At 37.3% G+C, this 21,220-nt stretch overlaps 2 protein-coding genes across 2 annotated transcripts; both read right to left on the bottom strand.

Moving 5' to 3' along the window:
* Nucleotides 1–8,179: 8,179 nt before the first annotated feature.
* Nucleotides 8,180–9,295, bottom strand: LOC145806050 (uncharacterized). Its single transcript, XM_082901704.1, has 3 exons — nt 9,231–9,295; nt 9,070–9,156; nt 8,180–8,991 (listed from the first exon to the last, which is right to left on the bottom strand). Exons 1-3 carry the CDS (start codon nt 9,250–9,252, stop codon nt 8,264–8,266), a joined length of 837 nt encoding a protein of 278 aa, XP_082757830.1. The 5' UTR covers nt 9,253–9,295; the 3' UTR covers nt 8,180–8,263.
* A 6,854-nt stretch (nt 9,296–16,149) lies between these two features.
* Nucleotides 16,150–20,216, bottom strand: LOC114261965 (putative glycosyltransferase At5g03795). The gene is made up of 4 exons (XM_028202293.2): nt 18,865–20,216; nt 18,636–18,766; nt 17,478–17,826; nt 16,150–17,112 (listed from the first exon to the last, which is right to left on the bottom strand). Exons 1-4 carry the CDS (start codon nt 19,534–19,536, stop codon nt 16,450–16,452), a joined length of 1,815 nt encoding a protein of 604 aa, XP_028058094.2. The 5' UTR covers nt 19,537–20,216; the 3' UTR covers nt 16,150–16,449.
* Nucleotides 20,217–21,220: the final 1,004 nt, after the last annotated feature.

Genomic DNA, 21,220 nt, shown 5'->3' with positions numbered 1-21,220 from the left:
GGAACAGGAGATCCAAGACAACATGTGGCTCATTTCCTTTCAAGATGCGGGCCAATAGCCCAGAATGAGGCCCTGTGCCTGCAGCTATTTGTCCAATCGCTTGAAAGTTCTGCATTTACTTGGTATGCTAATCTTCCTGAGGGATCAATCCTAAATTGGGATTCCATGGTGAAGGAGTTCCTTAAACAGTTCTGCAACACACAAAGACGAGTTGGAGTACCAGAACTGATTGAGACCAAGCAACGTGACAATGAGTCTGTTACAGATTTCATTGCAAGATGGCGAGCTTTGACATTTGCTTGTCCTCAAAAGTTTACACAATTAGAGTTAATTCGGATGTGCCTTAACAACTTCCGACATGAGCTCTCTACGGCTCTTATGGCTCAAACTTTTGAAGGATCTATGCACTAAAGCTCATGATATGGAGCTGCATTTAGCTAAACGAAGGAGGTCTAGGGCCGTTGAAAGGGTTGAGTCCTCGACTGCAGCTACAATCGAAACCAGAAAGAAGGGTCCCGTTGTAGTAGGGGCTAAAAAGCCCAAGGAATTTAAAAAGGTGACTATGAAAGAGAGGTTGGAGAAAAAATATTCTTTCATGGATGATCTGGTCGAAGACCTATTTGAAGATCTGTTGGAGCAAAAGTTGATTGCTCTCCCTGAGGTGAAAAGACCACATGAGGTAGGAAAGACCAATGATCCAAAGTATTGCCCCTACCATCGTTTGATTAGTCATCCGATAAAAGAGTGCTTTGCTCTGAAAGATAAAATTCAAGAACTTTTGGACTCTAAGATCATTGAGCTCCCTCCTCAAGAGAAAGCATCTGCTAACCCAATCACTATCGATAATGATAATGAAGGTGAATGGGTTGTTTATCAGTCAAAAAGCATGAAGAAAAAACAAAATGCCACAGTGAAAGTTAGAAGTGTGGTTGATTCAACAACACAAGGGCCAAAAGTTTCCAAAAAGAAAAAATCAAAAGTTTCTAGGAAACTAAAAAAAGCCAGAGTAAATAAGAGAAAAGGAAAAAAGAACCCAAAGAAGGAAAAGGGGGAGAAATTGGTCCCTGATGAGCAGTTAGAGCAAGATCCTCTTGTCCCAGTTACATTGGAGGAATTTCTACCTTCAAAATTTCAATCTGTGGAGTTGCAGACATACTTTGATAAAAGAAGGAAGGAAAAGTTTACTTTGGCCCCTTGCCTAACCATCATTGTTTTGAGTGATAGCGAGGAAGATGAGGGTGAAATTGGTTCAAAAGTTAGGGAAGGGGATTGCATTACATCTCCTATCTGTATACCTGACTCACCAGAGTATACACCAACTTCTCCAGAATACACACCGGCCTCTCCAGAATACACACCAGCCTCTCCAGAATATACACTAGCTTCTCCAGAGTATACACCAGAAGCCTTTTCTCCAGAGTATTCGCTAGTACCACCAATGTACTATCAAAGCACTCCAGAATATGTAAGGGGAACAGAACAAAGAGACACCGGGTGTAGGTCCGACTCTGAGCTTGTAAAAAAGGCGAAAAAACGACTACATTTCAAGGATGATGAGGTGAATGGCAGGTGTATGTCGGATGATGAAGTATGGAAGCATTCAAGTAAACAAGCAAAGTCATCTCAAGTTGAGGATCCTAATGAAGATTGGGAACTTAACTTTTCCCCTGATGATTCACCACACACATCCCCAGCTAGGACATACGATGGAGAAAGTGTATCAAGTGACCACTTTGACTTTCCTTGTAATGTCATCACTGTGGACGTAAATTTTGAAGAGCGAGAAATACATATCATTCGCAATCCAGGTGATGATGAGAAAGCAAAAATTGAAGCTAGAAGGGAAACAGAACATCAGGCAAAAGTAACAGTCTCTTTGAAAGATGAGGGTTTTGAAGCCCATCAAAATTTGAGTATTGAAAGAAATCAAATTTCTGGACACCCTTTCCCTAATTGGGTCGAATGGGTTCAGTTCCCACGAGGATATGCAGTACCTCGTTTTCCTTTATATAATGGGACAGGTTGTCCAAGGCGCCATTTGGTTCGTTTCCTTGCACAATGTGGAAATACAGTAAAAAGCCAGGCGTTACTTCTACGGCAGTTCGTTCTTTCTTTGGAAGGATGGGCAGCGGATTGGTACTTCAGCCTGCCACCTAATTCAATCCCAGATTGGGACACCATGGCTGATCGATTTTATAGGACATTTTATAAACCATGGCCAATAGAAATTGAGATGTCAGAACATTTGGATGACGAAGGTACATCTTCTCAAACATATGATTTTATAGAAAGGACAATTGAGGAGAAGATTGAAACTGCCCTTGACCTTCGAGAGATGGGCACTTATCGCCCAAGGGATTTGTTCCCTTTATGGGTAGAGCAAACACCATTTCCTGAAGGATACGAACTTCCAAATTTTGTCCTATATGAGGGTTATGGAGATCCTCAAAAACATATTAGGCGTTTTTTGAAACAGTGTGGGGAAACAGCTCAAAATGAAGCACTTTGCCTAAAACAATTCCCCCTTTCCTTAGAGGGGATCGCCTTTGACTGGTATTGCTCCCTCGATGGAGTCGTGGTGCCTAGTTGGGAGGCCATGAAGAATGGTTTTGAAGATTCTCAATGCTTTTATAGGCGTGACTCCTGGTATCTAAGAAATGGGAGAAGAATGCAGCTTCAGGAAGATGGAGAAGTGACTGATGATGATGATCACCCTGCAGCTGGACCAGTTAACATGGTCCAAATAAGTGAGGGAACAAAAGAAGTTGAGGTCAACGGAAAGGCGGTTGCTGAAGTATGCCAGACTTACTTGACCTACCGGAGGAAATTACGAAATCCTCAAGACCCTCAAACGTCAGAAGTTTCACAGGTCTTGTTGGAGGAGGAGCAAGTGAAATATGATGTGCTAGCTCATCTAAAGAAAATTCCAGCATTGTTGAGTGTATATGATGCACTGAAAATGTCTCCAGAGCTTCGAAAGTCTCTAATATATGCCCTGTCCAAGCCAGAGGATTTCCACAAAGAAATCGAGAGTAGAAATCAAGAGAAGGCAACTACATGCATGGCTATGGTAACCTTTGGTGACAAAGACATGTGTGCTGAAATGACAGACCATAATCGGCCTTTGTTTATCACTGGACTTATCCATGATGTGAAAATTTCTCGAATTCTCGTTGATGGAGGATCTGCGGTGAACCTTCTGCCTCGGAGGGCCTTAAATTTGTTAGGGGTTCGAATTTCACAACTTCGCCCAAGTCGTTTGGTCATTCAAGGATTTAATCAGAATGAGCAACGCCCAATGGGGAAGATTGAATTGCGAACCAAGTTTGGAGATATTGAAGAAAGTACTGAGTTCTTGGTCATTGATGTAGACACCTCCTACAATGCTTTGCTTGGGAGACCATGGATGCATAATCATCATGCAGTGCCATCAACTTATCACCAATGTATCAAGTACCCGTTGCTTTCACCCAAAAAAGAGGGGATAATTGTGGCTGACAATGATCCATTTGGTGAAGTAGAGGCCTATTATGCTGATGCTCGCTTCTATACAAAGACTTCACAAAGAAAGGAAAAAGATGTGAAAAAGTCTGAAGATACTCTGAATGTCAAAGACGTTCTAGAGTCTACTCCAGTTTCAACAAAAAGAACTTTTCGATATGTGCCAAAGTCCGAAAGGAAACTGGGGGCAAAGGCTCTAGCCCCAATAAATCCAATTTTGGATCTCAAGGGTGAGTTCACGTTGCCATTAAGGAGGACAGAATGTACCTATGTGGAGAAATATAATAAGATTGTGGTCCCTTCTAAGGGAAAAGGATCGAAACCCATCATATTTCACTCACTTGGAGATGTTGAACAGAAAGTGAAAGTTGAACAAGTGCCAGAAGAAAACATCTCGAGTTTTGAGAAGCCTAATTTCAGTACAGAAATTACACAGATGTTGGTGAAAGTTAGTTTAGATCCTGAAAAAATACCCGAAACAATGACACCCTTTGACTTTGCATTAACGCCTTCGCAGAGGCAAGCTATACAGCAAGGCGGTATTATCACCGCTAGGACAGAAGGGTTAGGCTATCGGGGTGATGAGGAAAAATTTCCAGTAAACATGACTATCACTCGAGATGTGTCGGAAGATGTTGACCAAGATGAAGCTCAACCTGCACCAATAGAATTTGAAGCAGGAGGCCAAGCTACCGTGGATGACCTTTGTGAAATAAATCTGGGTGATGAAGGAGAAAACAAACCAACCTTCATTAGTGCAAATTTAAAGGAAGAAGAAGCTCGGCAATATATTTCCTTTTTAAGGGAGTATCGTGATATATTTGCATGGAACTATAGTGAGATGCCTGGTCTTAATCCAGAGATTGCAGTCCATAAGCTTGCAATTCACCCTGAGAAACAGCCAATTAAACAGCCTCAGAGGCGAACTCGACCAGAGCTTACAGCCCAAATTGAAGCCGAAGTCGACAAGCTTATTAATGCAGGATTCATTAGGGAAGTCCAATATCCAACCTGGCTAGCAAACATAGTGCCGGTCAAGAAAAAGAATGGTCAAATAAGGGTCTGCATTGATTTCCGTGATCTCAATGAGGCTTGTCCTAAAGATGACTTTCCCTTGCCCATCACTGAGCTTCTTGTAGATGCAACTACTGGGTATGAAACCTTGTCTTTTATGGATGGATATTCAGGATACAATCAAATCCGAATGGCACCTGAAGATGAAGAAATGACTGCATTCAGGACTCCGAAAGGAGTCTTTTGCTATAAGGTAATGCCTTTTGGCCTGAAAAATGCTGGGGCCACGTATCAAAGGGCGATGACTATAATTTTTGGTGATATGCTCCATGACACCATCGAATGCTATGTTGATGATCTCGTCGTCAAGACAAAGGAAAAGGAAAACCATGTGGAAGATTTGAGAAAAATCTTCGAACGTTTGAGGAGGTACAAACTCAAGATGAACCCACTAAAATGTGCATTTGGAGTTTCATCAGGAAAATTTCTTGGGTTTGTGGTTCGAAACAAAGGGATTGAAATTGACCCTACCAAGATTAAAGCTATTGCCGAAATGCCTCCTCCACGAAACTTAAGGGAATTGAAGGGGCTACAAGGGAGATTGGCCTATATCAGAAGATTTATTTCTAACTTGGCTGGTCGATGTTTGCCATTCTCAAGATTGATGAAAAAAGGTGTTCCATTTGAATGGGATCAGCAGTGCCAAAATGCTTTTAATAGTATTAAGGAGTATCTTTTGAAGCCTCCAGTACTCATGAGCCCAATAAAAGGGAAACCACTTTTGTTGTATATAACAGCCTTGGATGGTTCGTTAGGGGCACTGTTGGCACAACATAATGAGCATGGGAAAGAAAATGCCTTGTATTACTTGAGTTGTACTTTGGTTGGGGCAGAAGTCAATTACTCCCCTATCGAAAAGACATGTCTTGCCTTGGTGTTCGCCTTGCAAAAACTAAAGCACTATGTCTTGGAACACGAAGTTAAGTTGATATCAAGAGCAGACCCCTTGAAATATATACTTTCACGGCCCATACTTTCAGGGAAAATTGCAAAGTGGGCTGTAATTCTCCAACAATTCGCAATTGAATATGTTCCCCAAAGAGCTGTAAAGGGGCAGGCTCTAGCAGATTTTTTGGCAGCACATCCTATACCTGATAACTCACCTCTAGTAACTGATTTACCAGATGAAGAGGTTATGCAAGTAGAAATTCAGAAAGGATGGGAGATGTATTTTGATGGAGCTTCAAGGAGTCCAGATGGCAAGAAGCAAGAAAATCCTAAAAACAATAAAGCTGGAATTGGAATTGTGTTTGTGACTCCAGACAATGCTATAATCACCCATTCTTTCGCCTTAAGTGAAGGATGCTCCAATAATGAAGCAGAATATGAAGCTGTAATTGCTGGATTAGAATTGGCATTACAAATTCCTATTGAAGAACTCTCAATTTATGGAGATTCGGAACTGGTGGTAAAGCAACTCCGTGGAGAATACATTGTTAAGAAAACAAGTCTCATCCCATATCATGAAAGGGCTGATCAATTGCTTTCGCAATTTAGAAAAGCACACATTTTCCATGTGAAGAGAAGAACAAATGCTCGAGCTGATTCACTTGCAAGTTTGGCTGCATCACTCACCCTACCAGATAGCAAAACAATTACTATCACGGTAGGTGAAAGAAGGGTGTTACAACCTTTAAAGGAGGTTTCTGACTTGGTTCCAATCTTGGTCGTCACCACGAAAGGAGAAAACGAGGAGGATTGGCGAGAACCATTCGTGACTTACCTCCAACATGGTAGGCTACCTGAAGATAAAGTAAAAAGAATTGAAGTGAGACGCAGGGCTACCAAATTTGTCCTGTGGAAAGATGGAACGTTATACAAAAGGTCTTTGGATGGAATGTTCATGCGGTGTATAGCCAAGGAGCGTATTCAAGAGGTAATGGCAGAAATACATGCAGGTGTATGTGGGGCACACCAAAGTGGTCCTAAATTACACATGCAGCTAAAACGGTTGGGATACTATTGGCCGACTATGATTGCAGATTGCATAAATTATGCTCGGAGATGCCAAGTCTGTCAATTCCATGGGAACTTTCTCCACCAACCCCCAGAGCCTTTACATTTAACAACTTGTTCTTGGCCATTTGCAGCATGGGGCATGGACATTATTGGTCCTTTCATACCTCCGTCTTCAGCAGGATATCGATACATCCTAGCTGCAACTGACTATTTCTCAAAATGGGCAAAGGCCGTGGCTTTAAAGGATATAAAAAGCACAGTTGTCTCCGAGTTCATCCGAACCCATATCATTTACAGGTTCGGGATTCCAGAAAGTATCATCATGGATAATGGACAGCCGTTCAGGAGTGATACTTTGAACAAGTTATTTGCTAAGTACAAAATCAAAAACAACCATTCATCAAGATATCATGCACCTGCCAATGGTTTGGCAGAAGCTTTCAACAAGACATTGTGCAAAATTCTCAAGAAGATGGTGGATAAGAACAAAAAAGCTTGGCATGAGAAGTTACAAGAAGCTTTGTGGGCTTATCGGACTTCGCACAAAACTCCTACTCAAGCAACCCCTTATTCATTGGTCTTTGGAGGAGAAGCAGTGTTACCACTTGAGGTTCAAATACCATCATTGCGAGTAGCAATACAAGAGTCCTTAACGGAAGATGAAAGCGCAAGAGTGAGGTTGGCTGAGCTCGAGACCCTAGATGAAAGAAGGTTGTATGCTCAACAGAATTTGGAGATCTATCAACAAAGAATGGCAAATGCGTTCAATAAAAGGGTGAGGCTTCGCTCCTTTAAAAAGGGAGACTTGGTACTAATGGTTAGAACACCCATAGTAGTCTCACGAAGAACCAAAGGAAAGCTTGAGCCCAAATGGGAAGGACCTTATGTGGTTGAGAAGGTTTATTCTAATGGGGCCTATTTGTTGATAACGATGGATGGTGACAGAATCATTCCCCCAACTAATGCAAGGTTCTTGAAAAGATATTACCCTTAAGAAAGCCTGCTAGGTTGAAAACCCGAAAGGGCGGTCTAGGCAAAAGTTAGGGCAAAAAAAAAAAAAAAAAAAAAAAACCACCAACGGTATTGTATGTGGTTAAACTGCTAAAATACCTCACCGAAATCTAAGGTGATAAAACATTAGATACTCCTGGCCCGCAAGAGTATAAACTGTGTACGGCCAAACAAAAGTCAAACCCACCAACGGTATTGTATGTGGTTAAACTGCTAAAATACCTCACCGAAATCTAAGGTGATAAAACATTAGATACTCCTGGCCCGCAAGAGTATAAACTGTGTACGGCCAAACAAAAGTCAAACCCACCAACGGTATTGTATGTGGTTAAACTGCTAAAATACCTCACCGAAATCTAAGGTGATAAAACATTAGATACTCCTGGCCCGCAAGAGTATAAACTGTGTACGGCCAAACAAAAGTCAAACACCACCAACGGTATTGTATGTGGTTAAACTGCTAAAATACCTCACCGAAATCTAAGGTGATAAAACATTGGATACTCCTGGCCCGCAAGAGTATAAACTGTGTATGGCCAAAATAAGATAAATCAATGTATTGTATTGAGAAATTTCATATAAACAAATAAATCTATTGTGCACGGCTAAAATAAGACAAATCAATGTATTGAGAAATTTCATATAACAAATAAATCTATCATTGAGCGAAATTTCATAAATACATTATGTTCGGATGAATAAAAAAATAAAAGTGTATTCATTCATTAAGAGAAGCCTTAGCCCTTTCAAAAGCACGTTCCACAACACTGTGTTGTCCATTCTTCTTCTTGTGTTGGTTCAAAACATTCAGAGCAATTTGCATGCCTTCTTCTGATTTAGAAACACTCTCGGAAGCTTGTGCAAAATCACACATAAAGGATGCACGTTCGGCTTGGGTGGATGACAATTCCTCTTCAAGTTGTTTGAGTAACTCTTTAGTTTGAATAATCCTTTGATTAAGACCCGCAATGTGCTCATCCGACTTGATAATTGAAGCAGACAATTGTTCATGTTCGCCAGAAACTTTGTCGAAACGAAGCTTCTTCTCATAATATTGGGCCTCAAATTCTGCAGTAGACAAGTTTGAAGAATCTGCAAGTTGGTTTTTCAAAGCAAAGCACTCAAGGAATATCTTAACCTTCTCATAAAAGGAGATGAAGTCTACACCCAAACTCTTCAAAATCATGAAAACGTTGTTTGCTACAGCAATCATGTCATTAACATCCGTCATTGATTGGAGGGAAATAGTAAGACCTTTCTGAATATGGGTGGCTGCTTCGTTAGAAGAAGTTCCCAAAAGAAGGTTAGATGGAGCAAAGGGTGCTTCAAGTTTGTCAAATAATTTGTTAATCCCATTTGCTTCAAGTAAGTCTGCAAGAATTTGGGCCTCTTCCGAGGTATCAGAAGTAATTTCGTCTGTCTCTTCCAATGTGTCAGAAGTATTTTCTGTGAAAATAGAAGGAGATACTCAATGAAAACGCAGAAGGTAAAAGCAATATATATATATAGATGAATGAAGTATACCTTGGTGTACGGCTTGAAGAGACTTAGGTGAATGAGACAAATTCTGATTCCCATAAGTGGACCATGGATTTTGCAATGTGGCATGATCTAAAGAGAAAAGAGTTCCTTGAGTATGTATACATGATGAAATAAAATGAGATACAAGGAATGAATAAGAATACCCTTAAAGGTAGCCAATGGCATATGCGAGGCAGCTGGGGAAGTTTGAGGCGCAGTACCTAAGAAAATGAAAGGTATTAAAAAAAATAAAATAAAATAAATAAATAAATAAATAAAATTTTTTATACCTTTCTCTAATAGCTTGGGTGACTCGTTCGAAGGAGAAGAAAAAGCTACATTTGCTGAAGGCGATTTACTCACCTTAGTCGGTGTGCCATCTAAAAGAGGGGTGTAGTCATAAAACTCATCTTCACTCTCGCTACTTCCATTGAGAGAACAATCAAAAGATTTGGTAGGAGAAGGAATTTCAACACTCTTAATGCGAATACGACCCAAGGCAGTTAATTCATACCCATCTCCCTTAAAGAGTTCTTGAATCATATTCTCATCTTTATCTTCAAGAAAAGAGTACAAGTATGTGCGAAATTGATCCATTGGGGTTTTTGTCGCTACGGTGGGTTGGGAAGTTCCTGTGCAATCACTGATAGACATAGTCTCTGGAAAAAGCTTTGCGAGACAGGCAAATTGAGGGCCAGAATCTACTTGCTCAAAGCTAAATCTCATTTTAAATTGAGAATTACACATATCTTCGAAAAGATGAAGGAGATCTGAAACCGAGTAACTTGACCGAGAAGGAGCAATAAGTGGTCGACTATTATCCATTCTTTGAGGTGATGATGCTTCCAGAACAGTAGGTGAAGATGATGACCTAGCTCTAGAGTAAGAAGGATTCTTCGTCTTTCGGTCTTTAATTGGCATATCCAGTTTTCTCTTGCGTGAAGATTTCGGCTGGGAATGAGTAACATATTGGAGCACGGTAAAGGAAGTTCCCAACCACCAATTGGCATAAGGCATGGTTACGTGAGAAGTAGATCGGGAGCCTGGTAACTCCAATGAGACTTTTGTACCGCAGCGTAGCATATGGCGCCAGTTGTAATAAAATTTAGACCACTCAGAGGGCCGCCGACAAGATACATTAAGCGGTATAGGGCATGCTTGAGAAAACCCAAATTGACGACCGTATCAGTTAGGGGAGTACGGTTCAGAAATGAAATTAAATCCCATTTTAAAAGTTAAAATCCCTTGCCTCAAAGATATAAGATATCCAAGGTGGAAAGGTGATATCCTTTCAGAGTCGACCAGAATGCCTGAAGGTTCACTTTCATGAGTAAGAGCCCTAAACTGACACTCCGTACGATAAGTTAGGAGAGAGTCCACAAATGGAAATTTATCAGTAAAAAACTGGGCAGCCGATTGGTTTCCAATAAACCCAAGATATGGCATGAAATGAATATCAGGAATCGGACAAATCGACTGAGGATCCCCATGAGAGTAAGTCTTGACAAAATATAGTGAAATCCATCCAAAAAGGTAATGTAAAGGACCTTGAATATTTTCCTTCCCAGGTGAAGATGATGATGCCATTTTGCCAAGACAATGATAGAGGTATGCAAGGACGGGGATGGCCAGGCTAAATAAGGTTCCACCTGCCATTTTGGTGGCTACATGAAAGGTCGTCGGACGAATCTCTCTGGAAGAGTGAGGGAAGACAAATCCGCTAAGCCAGCTCGCCAAAAAACCAGAAAGATACACATCATCAGGGATCCTGTCTTTTCGTTGAAAACCATTAATTGAAGTTGGGGATTCGTCAATGAATTTGAAAGTCCAGTGGTTAAACTTCTTGGATTGACAAGAGCTGGCATAAATGTTGAAAAGCCCACGGCACGCCTTGGATGTCTGGGACGAATATAAAATGTCATTGGAGGGGGTGAACTCTTCATAAAACTCGCCACAAATGGGGAGCCCGCTAATGCGATGAAGGTCCCATAGAGAGATCCCAAGTTCACCGTAAATGGTGTGGAAAGTGTTGGTGTCGGGTGACCATCGTTCTAAGAATCCTTTGAGGAGGGAGACATTCCTAGCATATGCAAATTGGGATACATAGATTGCAGCATAAATCCCACATTTCTTCAAAATAGGGGCAAATGTGGAAAGAACGTCATTCAACCAAAAAATCCATATGGGGGATTGCAAATGGGTAGAAATGCCACGGACATTAAAGGAATTATCCCACTTCAGTTTTTCATGTTTCATTCTCTTGAGAAGAGTATTAAATTCAGAGCAGTCAAGGTCCTCAGAAAATGGATGAAGGATTGAGACAGGGAATGAACCAATTGATTTTGAGTGCCCTTTCTCGAGAATCTCACAGCAGTTTCGAATTCCTGTATAAACCAAGTCTTCGGAAGCCGTATGTAAAGGGATGTAGGGATCCAACTCGGTGGGTGACAATAAAGCAGTGATAGGTTTGTGCCGAATTATTTTCGGACCAGATTTATCCAGTACATCCCTCTCGTCACGTCGAAGATATTCAAGGGTCTTGTCCATGCTTCCTAAATAAAAAAAATATATATATATATAAAATAAAATAAAATAAAATAAAAAATGGTTAGTGAAGGCAAAATGTCATAATATAAAGAGCCCCTTGGCCAAGGACTCAATTCATTGGGGGTGACGGACACGTTCACTGCCAAGGACCCAATCCGTTGGGGTGACGGACACGTTCACTGCCAAGGACCCAATCCGTTGGGGTGACGGACACGTTCACTGCCAAGGACCCAATCCGTTGGGGTGACGGACACGTTCACTGCCAAGGACCCAATCCGTTGGGGTGACGGACACGTTCACTGCCAAGGACTCAATCCGTTGGGGTGACGGACACGTTCACTGCCAAGGACTCAATCCGTTGGGGTGACGGACACGTTCACTGCCAAGGACCCAATCCGTTGGGGTGACGGACAGGTTCACTGCCAAGGACCCAATCCGTTGGAGTGACGGACACGTTCACTGCCAAGGACTCAATCCGTTGGAGTGACGGACACATTCACTGCCAAGGACTCAAGCCGTTGGGGGTGACGGACACATGCACTGCCAATGATTCAAGCCGTTGGGGTGAAAGGACACAATCACTGCCAAGAACTCAAGTCGTTGGGGTGACGGACACAATCACTGCCAAGGTTTCAAGCCGTTGGGGTGACGGACACAATCACTGCCAAGGTTTCAAGCCGTTGGGGTGACGGACACATTCACTGCCAAGAACTCAAGTCGTTGGGGTGACGGACACAATCACTGCCAAGGTTTCAAGCCGTTGGGGTGACGGACACATTCACTGCCAAGGATTTAAGCCGTTGGGGTGAAAGGACACAATCACTGCCAAGGATTCAAGCCATTGGGGTGAAAGGATACAATCACTGCCAAGGATTCAAGCCATTGGGGTGAAAGGACACAATCACTGCCAAGGATTCAAGCCACTTATTGCCATTAGGCTAGAAGGGGCAATGATACCTGCAAACAAACTCTGACGCCTTGCGTGTTGCCTGCAAAAGAGGGGAAAAGGTGTAAAATAATTGCAAAAAAAAAAAAAAATCGTAATTCGTACAATTAAAATTCACTTGCACGAATCACGAGGGGGCAGGCTTTCATTAGATTAGATTTAGATTTAAATTAGATTTAAAAAAAAAAAAAATTGATTAGATTAGATTTAGATTTAAATTAGATTTTTTTAAAAAAAAAAAAAAAAAAAAAAAAAAAAAAAAAAAGGAGAAGAAGAAGCCTGTTTATATTTTTTATGGCTTTCATTAGATTAGATTTAGATTTAAATTAGATTTAAAAAAAAAAAAAAAAAAAAAAAGGAGAAGAAGAAGTCTGTTTATATTTTTATGGCTTTGATTAGATTAGATTTAGATTTAAATTAGATTTAAAAAAAATAAAAAATAAAAAAAAACAAAACAAAAAAAGAAAAAAAGAAGAAGAAGTCTGTGGCTTTGATTAGATTAGATTTAGATTTAAATTAGATTTAAAAAAAAAAAAACAAAAAAAGAGAAAAAAAAAAAAAACAAAGTGCCAGATTAGATTTAGATTAGATTAAAAATAAAAAATAAAAAATAAATAAAAAAATCTGTTTATATTTTTCTGGCTTTAATTAGATTAGATTTAGATTAGATTTAAAAAAAAAAAAAAAAAAAAAAAAAAAAAAAAAAAAGAAGGTCTGTTAATATATATATATTTTTTTTTAACAAAATCTGCTGCTATAAAAAGGGTAACAGGAAAAGTCTTTGGGCTCATGGCTAAAAAATAAAATAAAATAAAATAAAAAAATAAAAAAATCCAAGGACACAATCTTGACTCCAGCGGCTGATTAAAAGTTTGGTAACTCCAATGAGGCTTGCCCTATTTAGATAAAGAAAAGTCATCCAAATAGTCTACGAAAAGATGGTGAAGGAAGTTCAAAACTTTTGGGATAAAAAAATATTCTGAACTTATCATCATTGACCAGAATCTGCTCTCTCAATTTATGTCTGCTCTACAAATGGTAATGCCAATTAGGTAGCAATACGCAGTTTCAATCTTCGCCAGTCTTTGTATAAAAAAATATAAAACTTTCAATTTCAAAAAAAAAAAAAAAAAAAAAAAAAAAAAATTGCTAAATAAACAAATATATGCTGTTAAAAAAGAGAAGCAACAAATAGGGAATTATACCGGATTAAAAGGAATTTGAAGGATTTCTTTTGGTGCCTTCTTTAAAGTGCAAGAAGAACAGCTTTTGTTGAAAAAAAAAAAAAAAAAAAAAAAAAAGTTGCTGGAAATTTTCTGGATGCAAAAAAAAAAATCTGCTGAAAAAAAAAAAGGGCTGCAGGGAAAAAATATCTGAAAAGGTGAAATATAAAGGAAAAGTCTTGCTTAAGAAAAGAGGTAGTGGTCTCCTAAAATACTTCAAAGAAGCAAGAGTTTATGTAGGATTTGAAATACTAAGTAAGAGTTTGTATAGGATTAGAAATCTTACCAATGCCAATCCCAAACTCCTAAAATATATATATATATATATATATATATATATATATATATATATATATATATATGTTGTAAAAAAAATCCTAAAAAAAATAATAAGTGGCAAGTTGAAGGCCCACAAAAAAAAAAGAGAAAAAAAAAAGAAAAAGAAAAGGCCCAATTAAAAATAGTGGCCTAGAAAAGAAAAGGCCCAATTAAAATGAAAAGTCCATGATGGTCTAGAAAAATCCATGATGACCTAGGAAAAATCTGCTGTAAAAAATGGTGGCAAGTTGGAGGTCCACAAAAGAAAAGGCCCAATTTTTTAAAAAAATGGTGACCTAGAAAAAAAGTGTCCATGATGATTTAGAAAAATCCATGATGGCCTAGAAAACAATCTACTGCAAAAAAAAAAAAAAAAAAAAAAAAAAAAAAAAAAAAAAAAAAGTCCACAAAAAGGACCCATGCAACAAAAGTAAAAAGGGCTCATGAAAAAGCCGTAAAAAAAAAAAAAAAAAAAAAAAAAAAAAAAGGGGCTAGGGACGAAAGCAAAGAAATAATCCCACCCAAGACCTAAAGATCATCCACATAAAAGTGCCAAATTGTCGTGACTCGCACAGTTAAGAAAATTCACTTGTGCAAGTCACGAGGGGCATTTGTTGGCACATAAATTTTAAACCAAATTTATGTTTAAATTTCAAATACAGTCAATCACACACATAGAGCCTACGATAAGATTGTTGTAGGCAATCACTTCCCAAAATGATTAATTTGCTCCGTTGAGGTATATAAATAAAACAACGTCGTATCTTAACGACGTTATTCAAAATGCTCAAATGACACGTGGAGCCTACGAAAAAATGACACCTGTAGAGCCTACAGCAAAGACATCACACAGGATGAAACCCCAAAGATCAATTCGGTTAATCAGATATACGATTAATCAGATAGCGCTATTATTCAAAATTTAAATAGCGTTATCATTCAATTTGAAATTCAAATATCATTCAATTTGAAATTCAAAATGAAGATGAAGCGTTCCTATCACCTGATGGCCCTCCATAAATACGAGGACCATCACACAAGACGAGAGGATCAGAAAAATCATAAGTGGAAAAGAAGAGAGAGAGAAAGAATTTGAGAGCTAAACAAATCGTTATAAGAAAGAAGAAGAGAAGCTTAGAGAACTCAAGAGCCTACGCTAATGGCGATGAATAGGTAAAGGGTTCCAAACCCAAACTGTATTTTGTATTCGAGGGTTCAAAACCCATAACAATCTTAATAAAATATTTCTTTTTTTAAAATTGTCTTTTGTTGTTTATTTTGTTCTTCATTAATCGGAGGTTTCATTTGTATAAAATGTGTAATTAACGATCTGAAATACAGATCGGAAATAAGAACCTGCTATTCAAATAATCAACACTGTTTAGTCCAAAAACTAAACAGTGGACATTTGTAACAAAAATTTTGAAATGTGTTGAAACACTTCATGTTTTAAAATTTGTGTCTACAATGACAACCGCAATAAACAAGTATTGCACCTGTCATTCGGGTGATCATCCGAGAGGTCAACTGACAAGCACAAATTCGAGTATTCGAGCAAACTCAAATTTGAATTACCAATCATTTTTCTTTTCAATTATACTAACCTCTTTTGAGATTACAAAATCCTCCCATGAAATTTTTTAAAATGACAAAAATTAAGGGAAATAGTTTTTTATTACAAATTGCCTTTTCTATTATTTTATCGTAAAAAATACCGACATCACTAGATAATTATATTTTAAATTTTATCCTTTAAAATTATGTTCAATTACAAAGAAATAAATAAAATATAATTTTCTTTTCTTCTTTTTGCTATGCCTACAATTATTGATTGTATATATGCACCATCTTTATTCAAAACCCCTAGCATCGTAAAAGAAAAATAAATATATATATATATATATTAACATCATTAAATATTTTAATCATATTTCTAATTTTATCCTTTAAAATTGTGTCCAATTACAAAGAAATAAAAAAAAATACCATAAGAGCAGGATTCACAACCCAATCTCGTGGTATTCAGGTAAAAATATAATTTTATCTTCATTTTGTAAAAATAGCAAAATCACATTTTACATAATGAGAATTTTTACATAATTTCATGAATTTAATCCTAACTAACTAATACCACAACATTAGTAAAGAAACAAACACAATTTATCTTACATTTATAACCGCAAATAATAATTTTCTTCTTTCAAAATCCTATGTACAATGACACTTCTAAGCACTACCAGAAACCCACTCAAGAAGGGGGGAAAGAATTGCATTATGTCAATGAACTTCTGCCTCTTTATAAGATTTCCTTCTCAGATTTGAAATCTTTTCATGATCAAAACACAGTTGTCATCTGGGTCGTATTCGAAAAACTCGATTGTGCCATATTGAGTGAAGAATCATATGAAAGATATCATACTTCACAGGCCTGGTATGCCAAAGAAAATGTTGTTGTACCTTCTTAACACTCTGATGCATCTCAAGATACCTCTTCTCAGGGATTGAGAGGAGTATATTCTTCAAATTTGGGATATCCTTCTCTGGGACAAAAACAGCGAAGGATTCCCAGTTCAAAATCTCAAACAAAGGGGGTACAAAATTATCAGATATAATCACTGGAACACACTCATAGAAGATGGATTCCACCACTCGGGGACTGCTGACTTCATAACCTTTAGGACATATGCAGTACTTGCTACTCTTCATGTATTGGACATAGTTCATTTGACCCTTCACTCTGCGCATTCGACCAACAATTTTCATGTCAGGATCTTTGTTCCAATACTGCAACAAAATAGGACGGAGATAACCATGCATCCTTCCAGCAAAGAAAGCAAGGATTTGTCGTTGGGGAGGAGGATGGCCTCCAAGTTCTTTCAGGGGATTTTGAGATGAGCGCACGTTAGATGCTGGAAGAGACACATCCTTGCCAAATTTGAAGCCTTCTTTGACATTAGAATTGCAAAGAGCTCTTATGCAATGAGCCATATGTTGCTTGGTTTCATATGGAGCCTGGTGGGGAAACAATGTTTAATATTGGTAAATCTTCAAATCAACATCTAAACCAAGTATATTCCTACATTTTGAAATGAAGCTCTACCTGTAACGACAGACTTGCTCTAGTGGTATGAAGAACAAACTATTTCGAACAGTGCATAAATTAGAAGGGAATACTAAATAGTATGTTTGGAGATAGCTCCATAGCTACAATTAGAATCTTGGAAAGCACTAGGCAAAAGGAAAGGAAAGGAAAAAAATGCTTTAAAACAGCCTTTATTTTTAGTATTTTCAATAATTTTCCTTTATTTTTTCCAGGTGGAACGTATCATAAGTACCGTTATAGGATGTAAATCAAAAGGAAATGTACAGAGTAGTACCCAGTCATGGCAAGCAACAAGAAAATGATCAGCTCCATCAGTTCTGTTCCAGAAATTGTATCTTGCCACAATCACGTCGAGGTAGTTCTTCAGATACTGAACCAGGTTCTCGTAACTGTCAGAATTAGGTTCGTATAATGTCACCTCAAGCATTCGAGAACTGAAAGGTAGATAAAATAGGTGGGCTTTTGTTGGGTTTGTAGTAACAAATTGTTTGCTTGCTTGCAACTGCTTCATGAACCAACCCTCAGCACCGTATATTCCCTTGAGCACTGGCTCATGGAAAATGGGTCTCTCTCCCTCCTTGTAGACGTAAACCTTGAGCATCTGTTCCATTAACTCATAACTCCTGCAAATTTAATGATTTTGAAAAAACTTGAGTGCCTATTAAACATGAAAGATCCTCTTTTTATAATGAAAATGGACACAAGCAATTAAAACCTCAAAAATAGAAGTTCAATAATACAACCTCCGTAAGGAGCTGAACCTCAGCTCATCTATAAAGTTCCAAGTGCAGAAACCTTCTTAATAGAAGATTAAAGAACTTCCCCCCACCCTATGTTACCCTAGAGTTTATATTGACAATACTAAAATTAATTCTTATAAAGAAAATTCCCAAACTTGACAAAGCATCTCCAAAACCTAAACAAAGCCTTGTTGAAATTCTCACAACCATATATCGTTTTATTCCAAAAATAATTCAATTAAATCCTAAGCAGTATATGAATAGAGGATTGCAATATCAATGGCCAACATGACTAAATGCACTGTCCTCTTCTGACATATATGAGTCCAAATATGCAAAAGAGAGGGGATTATTGTTCCCGCCATTTTGACTGTGAAAATAGTTCATCCTTATATATTAAGATAGTAGTATCATAACCCTTGAGCTGTTTGCTTTTGTTATTTCTGTCCACCAATCAAAAAAGAGAAATTTTTTGCATTTCAAAGACACATGTTTATCATTTTTTCACAAATAAGCTTTCACCATCTTAAACTGGTCACACAAATTAAAAACTTGGATGTGGTGGTATTGGGTAAATGGGCATGTTTGCGTGAATGTAATGCATGTTAGAGGTCGTGAGCTTCTAAGATAGCCATCAATAACGCTTGGATCATACATGTCACAAAAGGAATAATCTTGCTCAACGTGCTTACTTTTTAAACATGGTAACATTCCGATAGAGGGGAGCATAAAGTGCAGTATCATTTTCGATGACATGTTCATTTTCAATCTGTAGTTTTGCATTCAGTAAATCCTGGTCAACTGCAGAAGACCATCGCGGTTTCTGCAAATGAATCAGGAAAAAAAATTAAGTTAAAAAAGCCTCCAATATAGTGAGCTCAATCTTCTCTAACCAATTTGAAATAGAAGAGATGCACATACCATTGACAAAGATGAAGCCCGACTCTGAAGCAACAAATCATTCATCTCAGATATTGATACCACTGTTGTTGTTGGTCTCTCGGACGTTTCATTCACAGCTGGAACAATAGTCTTGGAAGAACTATTATCAATTTGCAATTCCCCATATTTTTCATCCCTGGGAAGTGTATTGCCTATGTCTTTTTCCACTGAAGATGTGTTGGGATAAACAGACATCATGGGACTTTGTGAATTCGTATCCACATTTGTTTGAGTGTCTAAGTTGGGTAATGAAATTATTGGTGGTAAAGCAATTGAAGGGGTTGCTGGAGTGGCAATGCCTAACGAAGAATTATCTGTAATTGCTATGTCCACTGTTGAATTGTGGCTAAGCTCTATAGAATCATTCTTGGTCGTGTTAACAACACTAAGACAAGTATCTGTTTCAGTAGAGTTTGACCCATTAAAAGATTTCATATTACCAAATATTTTGGGGTTAGCAGATGAATTTCCGGTTGAGAAGGTTCCATTTCCCAATACTTGGGGCTTTCTGAAAGAATATATAGACACTAACACACTGTTATATGGAAATTCAAAGTGCTGCACTATTAGAACGACGGCGAACATCATCCCAATTAGCCACACAAGTCTCCTGGCTTCCACCGGGCATAAATGTCGTAATTCATGACCCATATCTAGATTAATTAGTGGGCAAAACTCTGTTGACCTCTACTACCCCTGCAGAGTTTCCAAATCCAAAAACCCAATCTCTAGTTTTCAGAATGTGTAAGGTTATTTCATCTGGTTCTCAAATACAGTGGAAAGAAACTAATAAATGGAAATTCATAAGACATGGATTATTAGTTCAGCTATCAGTGTCATGTGCAAATTCAAACTTCTAGGAACACTCTGTTCTCTCAACAGCCATAAAAATTAAATCATAAATTGATTGTCAATGGAAAACTCAAAATCAGGAATGGGTAAGAACAACTTACTTAGTCATGAATACTATTACTAAATACATATTTTCTAACAAAGCAAAAACAAAAAGACAGTTAGTTCTCAGACTACACAACAGGAATATGAATATTCAAATGCTACCGATTGATAACGAATTGAAATCAACTGAAAAACACAAATAAACTGCTAGTGACGACGATGATTCTTCAACTATGAGAGAGAGAGAGAGAGAGAGAGAGAGAGAGAGTGAAGGGGAAGCGTAAGGAAAACACAGAGATCTCAACTTCTTTGCTGTGAGGAGCTTCTTGAGATTTCCAAGCATTCTTTGCTGCCTTTCTTACAAGTCGAGGAACTCAGAACAACTTTACCAAATTACCAAAAATTGACGCAAACACCCTTCAGTTAATATATATATATATATATATATATATATATATATATATATATATGGGGGCAAATTACATATACCTCCCTCGAGATTTAGCTAAATTACAGATATTCCTGAGGTTTCAGAAATTATAGATACCCCTTGAGGTTTATATTTTCATAACAAATTGCCCCCTAAAGTTTATATTTTTATAACAATTTATCCTCTAATTTGTTATGCAAATAGTACCTTCAGGGATACCTATAATTTTTCAAATCTCAGAAAAGTATCCGTAATTTTACTAAATCTCGAAAGATATATGTAATTTTCCCTATATATAATAAATAAATAAACAAGTCGTATCAAAATCAATTTTAAATTTTTATGAATCTTAAGTTTTTTATTTATTTCAATTCAAACGATTTAACTATTTTACTCATTAAATTAATTAAATGGATACTTTAGACATCTTTGTTTAATAAATAAAATATTTATTTTTTGTCAATTTTACCCAACAAAATAGGTAAATAGTATAGACCGAAAACATATAAAAGATTAAGATCTAAATTGATAAAATTAAAAATTCATTTATTTTGTTACCAGGCTAAAACATTAGATTTTTTTTTTTTTATATATAGTTCTCTTGTTTTATGTATTTATTTTTATTTGTTTCTGATTTAGCAAATCTAAAGGTTTTTTCTTTTTTTTTCTTTTATCCCATCAGATAAAAAGGAAAGAAATCAGGGCATTTAATGGTTAAATACATATCTATATGTTTGTTTAGATAAATTATATTCACCTGTATTTGAAAAAATTACAGTTAATTTTATATTTTTGAAATAATTATAGTAGCCTCTCATTTAGAATGATTAAAACGATCAGAACTAATGTTAACAGTAGTTAGACACTAAAATAAATATATATTTTAATTAAAAAATATAATATTAATTTTTTTATTCATACAATTAATAAATTACTGATAAAAAAATACTTCAACGTTATATGAATTAAAATCTTAAAAAAAATAAGTATAATTATGTCAAAATTGTA

This window comes from Camellia sinensis, chromosome 13 (genome assembly GCF_055761805.1).
Source record: "Camellia sinensis isolate YWXY chromosome 13, ASM5576180v1, whole genome shotgun sequence".
Taxonomy (NCBI): Eukaryota; Viridiplantae; Streptophyta; class Magnoliopsida; order Ericales; family Theaceae; genus Camellia; species Camellia sinensis.
The sequence above is the reverse complement of the archived record's forward strand: the minus strand, read 5'-3'. Positions and strand labels throughout refer to the sequence as shown.

Coding starts and splice junctions, on each gene's coding strand:
- LOC145806050 (XM_082901704.1), bottom strand. CDS start 9,252: ATGCCATTGGCTACCTTTAAGG. Junction 9,157..9,230: donor GCCATTGGCTACCTTTAAGG/GTATTCTTATTC, acceptor TTTTCTCTTTAG/ATCATGCCACATTGCAAAAT. Junction 8,992..9,069: donor TCTTCAAGCCGTACACCAAG/GTATACTTCATT, acceptor CTATTTTCACAG/AAAATACTTCTGACACATTG.
- LOC114261965 (XM_028202293.2), bottom strand. CDS start 19,536: ATGGGTCATGAATTACGACATTTATGCCCGGTGGAAGCCAGGAGACTT. Junction 18,767..18,864: donor GGGCTTCATCTTTGTCAATG/GTATGTGCATCT, acceptor ATTCATTTGCAG/AAACCGCGATGGTCTTCTGC. Junction 17,113..17,477: donor TTGTTGCTTGCCATGACTGG/GTACTACTCTGT, acceptor TTTCCCCACCAG/GCTCCATATGAAACCAAGCA.